General features: G+C 48.5%; 1 protein-coding gene across 12 annotated transcripts in view; it reads right to left on the minus strand.

Moving 5' to 3' along the window:
* Positions 1 to 782: 782 nt before the first annotated feature.
* The window catches only part of UIMC1 (ubiquitin interaction motif containing 1), a 39,575-nt gene continuing 24,936 nt past the window's right edge, over positions 783 to 15,421 (minus strand). For 9 of the 12 annotated variants that reach the window (XM_062587052.1, XM_062587050.1, XM_062587051.1 and 6 more), the window contains 6 exons: positions 14,663 to 14,739; positions 11,190 to 11,358; positions 5,555 to 5,633; positions 3,882 to 4,002; positions 1,982 to 2,045; positions 783 to 1,292 (listed from right to left, as the gene is read on the minus strand). In XM_062587052.1, coding sequence (XP_062443036.1) covers positions 1,036 to 1,292; positions 1,982 to 2,045; positions 3,882 to 4,002; positions 5,555 to 5,633; positions 11,190 to 11,358; positions 14,663 to 14,739 — 767 coding nt within the window. In that variant the 3' untranslated portion in view covers positions 783 to 1,035. Of the gene's footprint in view, positions 1,293 to 1,981; positions 2,046 to 2,933; positions 3,525 to 3,881; positions 4,003 to 5,546; positions 5,634 to 11,189; positions 11,359 to 14,662; positions 14,740 to 15,421 lie in introns of those variants that run through there. The other 3 variants (XM_062587059.1, XM_062587056.1, XM_062587061.1) reach the window with 3 other exon arrangements.

Consider the following 15,421-nt stretch of genomic DNA (forward strand, 5'->3'; position numbering starts at 1 on the left):
GCCATGAACAGAGTTGCCCTCTCTCTGCCAAGAAGACCAGACCAGGATCTTGCCTGGCTTGACACAACAGCACACTCAACACCTAGCAGATGCGGTGAGGACACCGGGGTCATGGCTCTGGCACCGCCTGCCTGGTCTCTGCTTCTCCGGGCTGTGGCTCTCAGCTGGCACCAACACGCCATCTGAAGCTACCTGCAACAGCAGACAAGCCCGAGCCTTCCAGGAAGGAAAGTTGTTCGCATGCGGCTCCCTCAGCTCCCCAGAGCAGAAAGGGAGCAGCTGGTGGCAAAAGCTCACATCAAAGCACCATCGTAGGGGACACAGACAGGCTTCCCCCTGCCAGGGGCGCGTAGGGATGCTGGCATGTGCACAAACCAATGCCGGAGAGGACAAAGGAGCCCACAGCAGCTGGATTACACCAGCTGCCAGCTGAGCTCACATCTGGCACCAGCATGGCTGGCCAGGGTCCACAGCTCCTGACTCAGCCCCCAGCAGCACCAACCTCTTGATCCAGGCCAGCAGCAGCCACAGTTGTCTGCATTGCTGCTTGCTGCACACTGTCACCTTGGAGCGCTCCCAGAACAGGCACTGCAGCACCCTGCACTGGCCACATACCACCCAGGCAGGGACAGCCTTGTGCTCACACTGCCTCACAGCTCCCAGGAGCCCAAAGACAGGCCTCAGGAAGTATGATTTTAGAGGCATCGTCTGCTATTCCTCCTCTCCTCCCTCTAGTGCCTCCCCACTCCCCAGAGAAAGACAGCACAGCTCCTCCGTGTTGCTGCAGTTTCATAAAAACATACATAAATATATTTCCATTTCTTTAACGGGAGAGCAAAGCTGCACAGGCATCTATAAAACACACAGTCACTTCTCCACCCAGCGCTCCCTGCACAGATCATATAAAACATATAAAACGGGGGTGGGAGAAAAAGGCTGCAGGTGAAGCACAGGTTCGGCACTGCGCAGATCCTCGCTGGCCAAGTGCTCCTGCAGCTCACGAAGCTACCCTGGGAGGCCTCTGCACTGCTCGTCTCAGAATTTCCTCTTTCTCCGCCGGCAGGCTTTGGTCTGTTGCCGACTGCCCAAGCGAAGAGCCAGGTGTGGCTCCAAGTCCACCAAGCAGTCTGCGGCTTTTGAAACGGAGATGCGTGATTTTGCAGGGGAAACGCTGAAAGGAACGTGCAAAAGGGAGCTCGAGCTATCCTCAGCCTCGTCCTCAGCTTGGGACGAGAAAGCAGGAGGTGACTGTTGGTCTCTTAGTCCAGAGAGGGAGGTCCCCGCATCAGCACCTGGAATGAAAGCACATGCAGCCAAGTAAGAGCACTGGTGAGAGGAGGGGGATGCCATGAACTCCACCTTCAGTTATCAGCTCTCCTCAGACCCACGGAGGGGAAAACCACCCACATCCAGGCTGGGAAGGCAGCGCTCTGCCACCTCCAGGTAGCAGGTGAAGGGATGGACGTTTCTTGTCACAGAGGCTTAGAGCATGCTGCAGCCTGCCGGGGCTCTGGGCATCGGAGCAGGATTCTGGTCTGCCCAGTGCCCTGCCAGTAGGAACAGACAGGGACATGTCCAGCCACAGGAGCCCTAGCATGGTCCTCAGAGCCTGCAGCATGCTCAGCAGGCCAGTCACTGTCTCCTCGGTCCAGGAGCCACCAAGACGGCGTGACAGTTCTCCAGCAACGCACACCTGGGCTATGCCAGCACTGACATGTCCTTCAGCATGCCAGTCTTCTGTCCCAGGTCTTGTGGCAGCCTTGGGCCTTCCGCGGGGATGGAAAAGGCCAGCTAAGCCCACAGCCGCCACCTCTGCTCAAGAAGAACAGGCTCCTTCAAGGGGAACATGCTGCCCACAGCCCAGGCCAAGCCAGAACCTGCAGCTGCAGCTGCAGCTGAAGGACTCGAAAGGAGACAGCTGGGAAAGGAAAGGTTCAGCAGCCCTGACCTGCCCAGGCAGGCACAGAAAGCAGTTTCCCACCTGCAGATTTGCTCTCCGAGAGCTCCAGCATGCTGAGGAGTCGCCCCTCATGCCTTCCAGTGTCCTGCCAAGGGAGAGGAGAACAGCTATCACAGCACTGCCGCAGAGGAATGCGTCCCTTCCCGATGCCCATGCCCAAGGTGGCCCTTTGGTTGTGCGTTCCCCCAGCACACAGGGTCAGGCTAGGCACAAGCAGGGGTGGCTACATTTCCAGAGCATACAGCTGAGCAAGGCTAGCAGCTAATACGAATGGCACTGCACCAGACCCAGCCTGACCAGTGCTCAAGCAGAGGCAGCTGACAGCAGTTAATAAAGCAGAGCCTGATCAGAAGGGAGGCCAGAGTGCAGAAAGCCATCCCCAAGCCCAGCAAGTCAGCATGGGGCTGTAACACAGAGATCTGAGCACAAGAGGCTCTGCCACACCTCAGGCACATCACCCAGGCACTGTGACTCCAAGTGCAGGCTCCATGCCACTCTGTCTTAAAGAGATCTTTGTGCTGGAGTGAAAGGACTCCTCCGTGGCACAATCAGATGAAGAACATGCATCTTGTGCCCTCTCTCTTAGCCCCTAGAAAGATGTGGCCACACTGGTCACACAGGCTAAGGGAAGAACACTTTGCCTAGCTGCTCCAAGCTTTGCTTGACCAGCAAGGTCTCCTCTCCTGGCTGCCCTTTGTTCCTCAGAACTGCTCTAGAAGTCACTGACAGCCCTGCTGCAAGGTTGGAGCTGAAAATCATCCCAAAAGGGACCTAGGCAGGAATCTGCATGCCCAACAGTGCCACCAGGAAGCTTTCCAATGGCCCAGCCCATGCCCAAGCATGACTTGCTCTCCATGGGTGAGCTGCCACCTGAACACAAGGCAGAGCCAGAGGAAATGCAGAGCCTTACCAAGCTGTCCCAAAGAGCAGCCTGGCTCCAGCACCTTTCTCGGTGCTCTGTGCCCATGCCTGCACACAGGACCTCCAGGATGCCAGCTGGCTAAATGGGGCAGGGGCCGAGTCAAACAGTCCCATGGAGCTGGTCACAGGCAGGAGCAGCCGTGCCCTGCAGTACTCTGAACCACATAGCACTTGGCTGTATCCCAGCCAAAAATCATCAACCAGAAATCTCATCATTTGCATCTGAATCCCCAAGGGCTGAGGCCTGTGATGGATTTAAGGGATTATACGAAACTAAGACATCATGTTGCATCTGCATGCTGAGAATCACATTTCTGAGCGCAGGCAAAGCTGCTGCATTAGGGCTTTGCCCACAGGAACCAGCAAGGAGGTCTGAAAGGGCCTTTCTCTGAGCTCCTCCAGGACAGCCATGAGCAGGAGAAACCATGGTGGGGGCCAACACGTGGTAAGCAACTGTGTGCCAGCTGCTAACCATGCTCGCTGCCTCCCACCTCCCCTAGCAAGGCATGTATGTCCCCCACATACCCAGCACACCAGCCACCGTGCTCACTTCCTCATGTTTCTCCTGGGATGCTTCGGTTTGCTCCTGGCACTCAGTGGTTCTCCCTGCTTTGGCTCTAAAGCTCTCCCCAGCGGGCAGGGGCTTGTGGACAGAGTCAGATACGCTTGTCATCCTGACACTGCCCTCTGCTCCATCTATATTCAGCCAAAGAAGCCTGCAGGACTGAGGTGCACTGTTTGGCAGCAGGACAGCCCTGGCTCCCTGCCTGCTGGAGAGGTTACTGGCAGCTCCGCTGGATTAGCTCACCCCCTGGGACTGATCCATGCTCTTGCAAAATGCTGTGAAAGGGAGGGCAACAAGTTCTCTGGCCATGGCTACCCACACAGGCAGGCAATCCTATGCCAGGTCAGCTCATCCCGTCATCCAATGGTCCTGCTGGCAACCCACCCCCAAATCCAGCGCAAAGCAAAGGAGACAGTCTGCAGGGTTGCCCCTCACCTTGGCACTTCGCAGCCTCCTGGTTCCCTGAGCTTGCCTAGCAGCCTGAAGGCAGCTGTCCACATGCCTCTGATACTGCAGCAGTGGCACCAGTGACTTACAGAGGTAGCACTTCTCACACCTGCCAGGCAGGAAAGGACAGAGCACTGCATTAGGATTCACCCTGCACCGGGCTACCAGCCACCAGCAGCGAGTTTCCTCCTCCAGGCCATGCCACAGAGGAGACATGTCACCAAATCAGGACTTGCTCAGTGAGGTCAGGCCAGCACCAATGACAAAGACTGAGTGATTAACAGTTTTCCCTGCCTGTACCTCTGTATCCTGCTGCTGCAGCAGCAGGACAGTAATCAAATCTGCTCATCTAACTATCTCAAACACCACTGACTTCTCCCCAGACATAAAGCACCCTGTCAAAATCTGCAGAAATGAAGTGCAAGGGCTTTGCAAAGGGGAGTTAAATTCTGCCTGAAAAGCAAACCAAGTGTGTTAAATCAGAGAGACATTTTACCAGGGCTGGATGAATTTGTCTGACTAGTAAATCAAGTCTTTCTCTGTACTGTCTCCATTTTACATCAAGCTATGTTGGGAGAGGAATGTGGAGCACAAACTCCTGCTGGGCGACTGGCACAGACACCCTCTCTTGCAGCCACGATCCTCAAACCCCCTCATGTGTGCAGAAGATGCCCAGGCTCATGTAGGATGGATTGAATATGCCTGGGAAGAAAATTACCCTGGGTGAAGGGAGATGAAAGTCAGGCATGGATTTATATAGCAATAGTTGCCTCCACACCAGCTCTCAGCATGGATGGTACCATGCAGAAGAGGGCACCGGCTCTTCAGGAGAAGAGCATCCACATGGGAGTTACTCGGGGATGGACCGTCTTTATGAAGAGACAAGCCCTCAGGGACCAGCCCCAGCAGTATTTGTTCAGTTTGGTAAGCAGCACTCACCTAGTAAAACTCACCCCAGGCTCTAAAATGCTTATGGAGAGCCCCCATCGAGCAAAACTCTGCAGTACTTTTCCTGTATTTTCTTTCCAGTCAGTGCTGATTACCCAGATAATGTGTCTAAACAGAAGCTGTCCTCTCTATAATTAGCCTAATTCCATTAGTGATGTTGCCATCCACTGTTTGTAACAGCAAAATTGCTTCCATAGCAGGGATTTTACTGTCAGATCCTCTCTTATGATGCTTTGTGTGGGTGGGAGGAGGAGGGGCTGCATGGGAAGAGATTAAACAAAGCCACTGCTATTCTGAAAGTCTAATTTAATTAAGAATATCACTACAGGTGCCATGTTGACAGCTTCCCTGTCCAAGCCTCTCCTTTTCCTGGGGTTACCGAGCTCAAATCTCCCATTAGAAACTCGCTGAGTTAGCACCATTCTAACTACAGCTCCCCCAAAAACGGCCAGAGACTGCACATCCCAGCTCACCATGGATTTGGCCGAAAGGAACTTAGTGCAAAAATATACAATCTGAAAACAGCAAATTCCTCTTGCTTTGGTATAAAAATATCCAGTACTGCAACAAAATGGACTAAGGGAAGGCAATTTCTTAGGAAAATATTGCTAGAAGGCCAACTCCCAGCATTTATGCAAGTATAAAGACACGCACAGACAAGCTAGAACTGGAGCACAGGAAACAATCTCAGAGGAGCAAGCATACCTACTTACTTGTCAATGTCTAAGGACGCTGGGCCACTTTCACCGCTGACTGCTTTATTTCTTGCTTCTCTCTGACGTCGGGTAAGTACTAGAGACAAAGCAGAAAGGGTTGCACAACATCCAAATAGAATATATTTCAACCTCTTCTACTCAGGTCTGCAGCAGAATTAATGACAGAAAAGGCAAAGAAACAGGGACCGGGATAGGCAGGGTTTTCTCTCCTGCAGAAGACGTAGCTGGCCAAGCCTCCTTTTTTTTGGAGGGAATACTGAAAGAGTTACCTTCCCTGCACCTGCAGACCAGTTACCCATTTCACACTGTAACTTGTCTTGACCACTGGAAGAGCTTTATCAAATAGATGTAATTTACAGTAATTTTAAAGCTGATGTGCAGCAGAGCAACAGCCTGGCAGAAGAGTTACACAGCTGCTCTAGCATCATAGTACTGTTCACTGCCAAACTGAGCACTCATGTCTACTGCAGGGGAATGAGTTTGGCAACTGCAGAGTTGCAGAGGAAAGAGAGCTGAGGTGGGGGCGGTGAAGAGGCATCAGCCCTTCTGCTGATGTGGTAGGAAGAGCTGGTCTCACTGTGGAGACACACAGCTCATGCTGGGAAAGGAAGGTTTCAGCAAACAGCCCAAACAGTCACTGCTTTTTCCCTCCCTCAGCATGAAGGGGGGATGATCTTTACAATTGTCTGCATGAAGCTCTGTGAGGTCTCCGGATGGCTCTACCAAAGTTAGGCATCACTGACGCTTCTCTCTAACAGCAGCAGGGAAGGGCCTGCTCGATAAGCGTACGTAACTAGCGAAATCCTGGCCTGACTAGCATGCTGATGACAGGAGCCAACATTTTCTGTTTCCTCAGCAATCCTAGGCAGTCTCTCCAAACCTGCTCTCCAGGCATCTGCAGGGAGCATGTCTAAATGTTGTCTCTTTCAGTTGAATTCCTCTCAGCATACTCCTGTTGACATGCCACCAGCAAAGATCCTCAGGGAGCATATCAGATATCTTAGCTTGCTTCACCAGGGACATTCAAGATTCCAGCTCCAAAACAGATGTTGCAGTAAGCACTCTCAGCAATCTGGCTAAGGGAGGATGCATGAAGCTGTTTTACAGCCTGGTAACATTGTTTCCTATACTCAATATTCTCATTAAAAGAAAGGCCTGAATCTAATGTATATAGGCCTGTATTATTGGCACAAATTCTGCAGAAAAGAAGGAGGGAATCCTGCACAGAGCAGGGGGAATCCTTCAGAGCTTTAGCAAAACTCCATTTCCAGAGTGTTAGGCAACCCTGCAAGCCCCAGGTTTTATCCCTGATACTGATACAATAAGGCCTTTTCATTACCAGCCACTGATCTGCAGCCACAACCAAGAAATGTGCTGTGAGCCCCTTGGGAATCCTTGGGGCTGAAGGAAGACATCCACACTGAAGTTTGGTCAAGCTTGAGCACTTCCTAGGATGTGGATATTGTCATCAGGTGATGACTGAGACCAACAGCTTTTTTCTCACAGGCACCAAAGCAGGCATCTCTGTTCAACTTAGCCTGGCCCAGATTTGAAGTGGCAGCCTGATCAGGAAGACCGACAACCACGGCTAACCCCCAAGCCATCCAGCCCCACAACAACCCAACTAACATGTGCATCTGACAGCGTGGTGAAAGCTGCTCTCCAAATCAGTGTGCGCTTGTTAATATTCTTTTAACACTGTTTCGGGAGCCTGGGAGCCTCGTGTACTAGCTCAGGTGTTAATCAGTTCTATTTTTTTCCAAAAGCAGTGAATACATTTGGCATAATGGGCCCATTAGTGATCTCTGGGATCAGCTTTACAGATGCCCAAGGGAAGACCTCCAGCTGTGCTGCTGAAAGCAGGAGCACAGGAGAGAGAACAGGGCCAACAGTGCGATAGGCTTGGTGAAGCACAGCATAGTCAGCCTGCTCCTGCTTCACATTTTCACATGCACTGGCAAGGCACAACCCCTGCCAAAACACAGCAGTAGCCTGAAGGAAGGGGTTTCAGCAGAGCACCTGGAGGAAAAAAAAGGGAAAATCCCCCTGCAACTGAGCACCCTGACCAGCTGTGTGATGGGAGCCTTGTAACTCTCCCAGATGTAATGCTCTTTGCTATATCAGACACATTCTGTAGCCTGAAAACAACCTTTTCACCAGCTCTGCATTTCTTCAGGTTGACAAGTCATCCCTGGCCAGCTCAGCTCCAGCTCTCACCCAAGGGAACAGGATCAAGCCCTTCCCAGCACAGCCCTGCTGCTGGCATGGTAAGCCCTAGGCTTACCTCCTAGGGCTAACGCGGGAGGCCAGCCAGCAGGCCAAGCTACAAGGCCACATCGTACTAAGCTCGTTGCCTTGCCACACTAGGCATCTGCTGTTTACTGCACCAGGTTTCTCCTCCATGCACCCAGCTCTCTATTCTTACTACCAGCCGTACTATTTTTGTGCAAGAGCCTATTAATGGCAGGCTCTCCAGCATCTTGTCCTTTTTCAAAAGTGATGAAGCTTTTCTCTGCACCCGTTCTGTTACTCTTCCTGCTGTAACAGTGCCATTTCTATTGATGTCAGGAGCTTTTTAACAGTACCATCGCTGCTGCTTCTGCCACTCTGAAGACTGACAGCTGCTTCAGGTTGCATTCAAGGCTTTGGGAGGAAGGGATGTATCAAATCCTCTTTTTCTTGGGCTCACTTGGGAATTGAGTAGTTGTGAGTGCATAGATGGAGGGCCACAGGAACAGAGTATGTCCCAAAGCTCAAGCCTATTCAATATGCTCAGTAACAGCCAAGACTCGCTTCCAGACTGAGACCAACAGATTCTTATATTGGCAGCAGCAGAAGGCGATGGATCTGACGACTTCATCGGAGAGCCCCTCTCACAAGCAAGCCCTTCAAATGACTGCACAAAGGAAGAAGTAGCTGGCACGACATTTCCAAGGGGTTCATTCATTCTCCGGGAATTAGCAACATTCACAGAGCTGGCAACTAGGGCTCAAAGCCTTCCCAACCTGGTGCAAAAGCTAAAGCAACAGCAGGCACTTCCATGTCATTTACTCAGATGACAAGAAAATAGAAATTCATGACCAGATTTTCACACAGTCCAGGTATGTGGTGATCCAGGCACTCTGCCAAGGCAACCATGTACATACATAAGGGAAGCAACTGTAGCTCATCTTGCCCAGCTAAATAGTTTGAAAACCTGTCCTTAGATATCAGCCCGCGTGACCTGGCCTCCTTATACAAAACATTGGAAGGCTTTGGTGGATGATTAGAAGAGAGAAGAAGAGGAGCAAAATCAAAAGAATTCTTCTGTAGTTTTAAAACAGAAAACACTGAAGATTACAGCAATCTGCAGTATTAAAGATATCAGGAGTAAATCCAATTAATAACTCCTAAGACAGATCAGAACCCCTGACCCAGTGCAGTAAAGGGAAACTGAAATTGCCTTTTCTAAATAGATCAGAACAGAGCTTGGGGGGGGCAAAACTTTGATTTTCTTTCACACAAGGTTTTTGCTGTGTTCTTGGGGTTATTGCTTCTGTTCTTTGCTTCAGAAGATCCTACCAGCGCCTACCTTCCCTCTCCCCTTGCATTAGCTTTACGTATGGATTTTGTGCTAGTGGAAGATGCCACAATATCAGCCTGGGAACAGAGTCCCTTTGTACCTCCATAAGACATGTTTCAGGCTTCAGTCTTCCCTCAGCTCAGAGCTAAACATTATCCTTCCCTATGCACCCCAAATGCCTCTGATTAGCTCACCAGCTGAGACCTTCCAGTATGGTTTTCATTTTTGTGCAGGCTCGGGAAACCGGACTGAGGTGCACTACAAGCTGAACCCCAACCAGATACCATGTCTTGCTCTAAATTCAAGTAGCCCACAGTCCTATGAAGACTTTTAGCCCAAAAAACACCGCCATCAGAGACTGTCATGGCTAGTAAAACCTGGTGTCTACTGGGAAAATGCTAGAATAACTGAAAATCAAAAATCCAAACTACAGTGATCTTGCCCCAGAACCACTGCTTTTCTTAGAGCCATTATTGCAAAACAAAATCACTTCTGTGTGACTAGGCTAGTTTTCATACAGAGGGATTGTTCTGAACAAGCCAGAGTAGCAGAGTAGCAATTCCAAAATAGCTACCTGTACAAACATCCCCAAGGAGACCAGTCTGGAAGCAGAGTGAAAAGGCCAGCCTTGAACTCTGTCCTGCTGAAATACAACACCAAAGGAAAGAACAGGCTCCCTTGCACTGACAAAAAATTCAAAGTATTTTCCAGATCACAGTCAGGATTCCCTAGGATCAGTGGATATACTCTCAATCCAGGCACACTGGGGACTTGATTACCACAAGACAAAAGACATTCCTGCTAAAAGGTATATTAAAAATTCTGCTTCATTTTGTAGCACAGATAAGACCTTTATGAGTGTCGAAGATGGGCGGGGAACTGTGATAATTCATGATCTGCATGAGCCATTCCCTTTTGCAGAATTAGTTTGTGCCTGCAGAGACAACTTCCCACCAAAATTCAGCACCAAGCAGTATCAGCTGCTACTCTGGGTCTTTCTGTCTTGACAGGACCCACGTCATATCTCCACAGATTTATATAACAGGGACCCTGTATTTTAAAACTACATACATCAACTCTGCATTAAGATTACATGGTGAAAGTTCCTTTTGCTAGAGAAACACAGAAGTTACAGTTCTTGTCCCAGCTCTGATTTGCTCAAATTGCTTAGACATCATAGATTAAGGTTATACTTAATAACTCAATATGTAACTGAAAATTATATATGCATAACCTGAAAACTTAATCTTATTACAAGCTACTACTTTGATATTACCTGACATTATGCTAACACAGACTTTACATATCAAGCAGAAGCTAAAACATAACTTATTGAATATGTTGATAACCAGCTGGTGTATTTGTTCACTTAAGCTCTACAAAGGTTGGTTATGAAAAACTGACATAGAGAGAACTGCAAAGACAGATTAATATCAGCATTCTGACCACACTTCTATGCTTCAGTCTTCACATGCAGGAGAAAGATCTGAGCTCCCAGGTCAATAGTTATCACTTTATAATTTTAGAGGAACAAGAGGGAAACTTTTCTACAGTTTCTCACTGCTGAAAAAAACATTTTTACAGATACAAATGTCAGATTCATTGTACAGCGCAGACTGTGCTCGGAGCCGTACAGAAGATGCTCCCTTCCTGAGAGCCCCGAAGGACACTCTCACTTGCGTGCCTCTAGAGACTATTATTTTCTACCACTGGCAAATTCTCTGCAGGTCCTCACAAAACACACAAAAGATGTGCCTTTTGAGTGAAGCAGCCAGGGCCAGATCCTGAGGTAATATTCAGCTTATACACTTTCCAAGGGACTAATAGTACGATCAATTATGAAGCCATTCAGACAGAAGAGCTAACTGTACAGTAGGTGCTGGAAAGACAGGAGCCTCCAGTAACTCCCCAGCCAGGGTGGAGCTGGAAAAAAAAGCAGAGAGAACAAATCTCTCTACATGCCACACACAAAATATCCTGACAGGGACAGGATTACAAAACAAGGCTGCAAGCAATAGGAAAGGGGGACAAGCACAGAGAGCAAATACACAAAACCAGTGCTTGGCAGACCTGGAGTGTCCTCGCAAGCCTCCTCTCCCATGAGGCCGTTGCAGTACATGGCATGCAGCTCGATCTCCGAGGCTGGAAAGCCTTGGTCACACAGTGGGCACGACACATGGTCAGCAGCTGCAGGGCTGCACTCAGACACAGTCCTGCCAGCATTTTCATCTCCACCAGCCTGAGGAGGAGGAAGAGGGAAAAAAAAATCAGCCAGACAGGTCAGTGTGCTGCTCCTCTCTTTTTGCTAGCTGTTGAGCTCTGTGTTGTTTGGGAGCTAATCACCCTCCCATAGACTCAGCTTTTCTTGGAAAGTTTTATTCTCCCTTCACCACATATAGGTCAGAAATAACACCACTGGCTGAGTAAACTGTGCAGTACTATCTAATTCTTTCTCCAAAGGCAACATGTTCTGCAGAATCACGGTGAAACTTCCCTGCACAGCCGTGCACAACATTTAAGGCAAACATCACCTGTACTACCGCAGAAAAACAGCAAAGCCTCCATTAATCAACAAAGCTCAGAAGCGAAACTGATGGAAAATTCATGGGGCAAAGCAAGAGTTCAACACCTGACTTGTGCTCATCAGTCTCTGGACATGATCCATGCTACAGAGGCTACAATGTCTGGGAACAGATCTCCTTCCAGGATGAAAGGAGGCTGCTGTGCACTTAGTGAGTATGGCAAGATCACTGGGGAGCTCCTCCTCTCTAGAGGATGCAGCTAGGGCAGTCATCAGAAGGGACATAGATCAAGGAGTGAGGCAATATAGTTAGAATCCTTGTGTCACAAAATTACTAGGGATGGCTTTTCACCAGTGTTGTGAGGGCAAAATGTCACAGCCCATCTTTGTTCTCTGGGTTCCACTATCACTGATACTCTCCTTTCGCACTGGTTACACAGCTGTAGAGGTGCACCACTATTCACCCTCTGAAATGCAAATGGCTCCCCACACTATTAAGTCACCCAAGACACAGCAGACCACCAGCATCTCACTTTTAACTAGAGCTCTGCCTAGTCAAGCTTCCTAAAAGATACTTATAGATTTAAGAAAGAATTTATTTTTTAGAATGATTAAAAAACTTATTTAAATATTAACCATGTAGAAGAAACCTCTAGGAAATTAATAGAGGAGAGTTTTCTGTCCTTGGTTCTAAGCAGTGACATGTATGCAGTATGCAGTTAAACTGCTGTCTGCTTCCTTCCAACAGTGTAATTTCAGGGAAGCAGTAATTGGGGTCAGCCAAGATGCTCAGTGCCGCTGGAGCAGATTGTCGTATTACCTGGTTTATCACCTGCTTTCTCAAATGAGGGTTTGATCCTGAGCACCCATCCTCATTTTTATGTCCTAAGGGGGAAAAGAGCACTTTACTGACTCAGAGGCACTAAGAAAAAGATTGCAGAACTGGTCCTTGAACTGAGAATCCAACTCAGAAAAACATTCCTCCTAGTAGCTGGCTGATAGGGTAGCGACTGCCAAGGACAGACAGCACACTCATTTCCAGGGAAACTCTCTGCACTATGGAAGAGTTGCTATGAGAATTTCTCCACCTGAACATAGGCTGTTGAAGTATATCACTTAGAACATTTGCTCTCATACTCTGCTCTCACATCCCAGTGTCACTACATCTTGTGAAGTCCTCACTGTGGGGTGTCACAAAGAGGAGTCATACAAAACAAGACATGTCAGAAATGAATGATCAGATCAAACCTGCGTTACTCCAGTCAGACAACACAGAAATATGTGATGGGAAAAGCAGCAGGCACTGCTCCTTCTAGCTGCCATTTTTAAAACACTCTTAGGAGATCACCAATTCTGCACACACTACACACCTGCATTCTTTGGTAAATTACTAATTTTAAATGTAAATGCAACATTCTGTAACAAAAGGCACCATAGTCCTAAAACTGCTTGTACCAAACCTTGCAGGAACAATCTAAGAAACCTCAACTGCAGAACCAGTCACCCCTGCCAGAGGCAGGAATTGTTGCCTCTGCTCTTCAGCAGACAAAACTGCCTACAAGACATAGTGCTTGCAGCCAACAGCCAGCCAAGAGCAATGCTAGGGGCTGAGCTCAAAAACAAGACTCCCCCATCCTGGCTCAGTGTCTGCCAGAAGAAGTCAGTCCTGCTGGTCAATGCCTGCTTCACACTAATTGTTGATCTATACGATAGTTATTTCAGCAGTCTTCCTGGAAGGCTGCAGGCTCAGGACTAGTACCTGTTACCAATAATAACGCTGTTGAACAATCCCTAGGAAGCACAACTACATCACTCCTGGACACTGGATTGACCGTATTGTGCCCTGTAGCTGTCTAGACAGAAACTTAAGACCCAAAGGCATCATCTACAAAGCATGAGGGACAGGCCAATGTTCTGGCCATAATTGAATGGGTCATGAACGCGTTTTAATGGCAGGGCCCTGCACAGAAGGATGACTGCCTCTCCCTGCTGCAGCGTCTAATTGACTGAAGGGTGCTTTGAAATACCTGCAGAATGAAAGGCACATGAGAGCAGGATCTGGCTTATTATGAGGCCTGTGACAATGAGACATCGGAGCTGCAGACACCTGTACAAGCTGCAGACTCCCAGAATGAGCCTTCCACAAACGAATCCTCTTGTCAAGAGCTGTACGATTCTGTATTCATGTACCCTGCCAGAGTGGTACTTGGCAACCCCTTTGATACAGCTCTCTAAATTAATAGACAAAGGGAGTTTTATCAGAAGCAGGAACTGTAGTCAGATGTCAGTACCGTGACAGCTGCACAGCAATTGCTGCACAGGTGTGCCAACACAGGAAAAGAAGCCACACAACAGCGCACACCTGCACCAGAAAGGATGGCCCTGCCACTGACTTACTACTGCTATTAACTACTACTGCATAAAAATCCAGATTCCTGGGCTCAGCTCACTCTCCCTGGACTATAAACCATCACCAACTCTCAACATTTCAATGTCATCTTTATCTCAACTCAGTCTCTCTGAGTGAATCTCTCCTCTCAGACTCTCAGAGACGGTCTGTGAAAAATAAAAGACACTGAAGCTCAAAGGACTGTAGCAGGGAAAAAATATGTCACAACACGATGCAACTAAGATTTACCAGGAATCCCACCAGAGCTCCTGGAATCCCCTGCAACACTGACCACCACAGCACTATGCTTCTAACCCTGGACTAGCAACAGCGCTGCTGTCCAGACTGAGGATATCACCCAGCCCAAAAATGGACATGACATAAAATAACAAGCTAGAGCTGATATAAGCTCTCCAGCTCCAGAAGCAGCTGCAGTCAATCCTTGGCCAAAGAGGACTGGAGTTACGAAGCGACTGATAGAAAAGCGAAAAGAGAAGTGATTATGAGGATCCTAGCAGCAGAAACCCATGCTTTCAACCACCCAAGGGGAAATACTAACATAGCCCAGCTGAGCAAAAGACCTAGAAAGCAGGACTGGAAACAGGACACTTCCTCAGCTTCACACTCTCTTACTTGCATAGGCGCATCTTTGCTGTTCGAGCAGAGTTCTCTCTCTGGCTCAGTATCTTCTGATGGACTCCCCTGGGTCTCTGCAAAAAACACTGCCATGTCAGTGAAGGTTTGCAGCCCCCAAACTTTTTCCTCACTTGTTGGTGTAACTTAGCCCATTTCTTAACAGTGTTTTCACAGCTTCTGAATATTTTTTAGACTTGACACAAATGTTAACAGACAACGTGCAACAACACAGCCGGATTTGGGGTTAAAAGTCACAGCACAATGGTGTGAGGACAAAGCCACTGTAGCTTTGCAGCTTCATGGGGAGTGAGACTAGACACAGGGAACGCGTGGGACACTTGCTGGGATAGAGACAATGCAAGAACGGAGCTCTCCCTCACACCCAAGGAGCAAAACAGAGCTCCCATTCTGTGGTCTGTCACACAGTTGCACCTTTTTCAAACCTCCACGTTTTCCTTAGCAACAAAAAATGCCTCCAAGCACCATCATGACCTCTCCTTCTACAGCTGCTCATGAACAAGAGCAGTCTTCATTAGGTTTCTCACTTAAAACCCTTACCTGGAAAATCAGGTGAAGAATCAAACATGATAGAAAAGACCAGAGAAGTAAAATTCATGGTCCCAAATAGGTTTGTTCATTAATATAAGGTAAAAATCATTTCAGCTCTCATGCTTTACATAGTTTTACACAAAAGGACCTGAAAAATTCTTGAGGGTTTTAAAGAGACCACTTGTGACACCTCATTTTGAATGAGCA

The sequence above is a fragment of the Rhea pennata genome, chromosome 14 (assembly GCF_028389875.1).
Source record: "Rhea pennata isolate bPtePen1 chromosome 14, bPtePen1.pri, whole genome shotgun sequence".
In the NCBI taxonomy this organism is placed as follows: domain Eukaryota; kingdom Metazoa; phylum Chordata; class Aves; order Rheiformes; family Rheidae; genus Rhea; species Rhea pennata.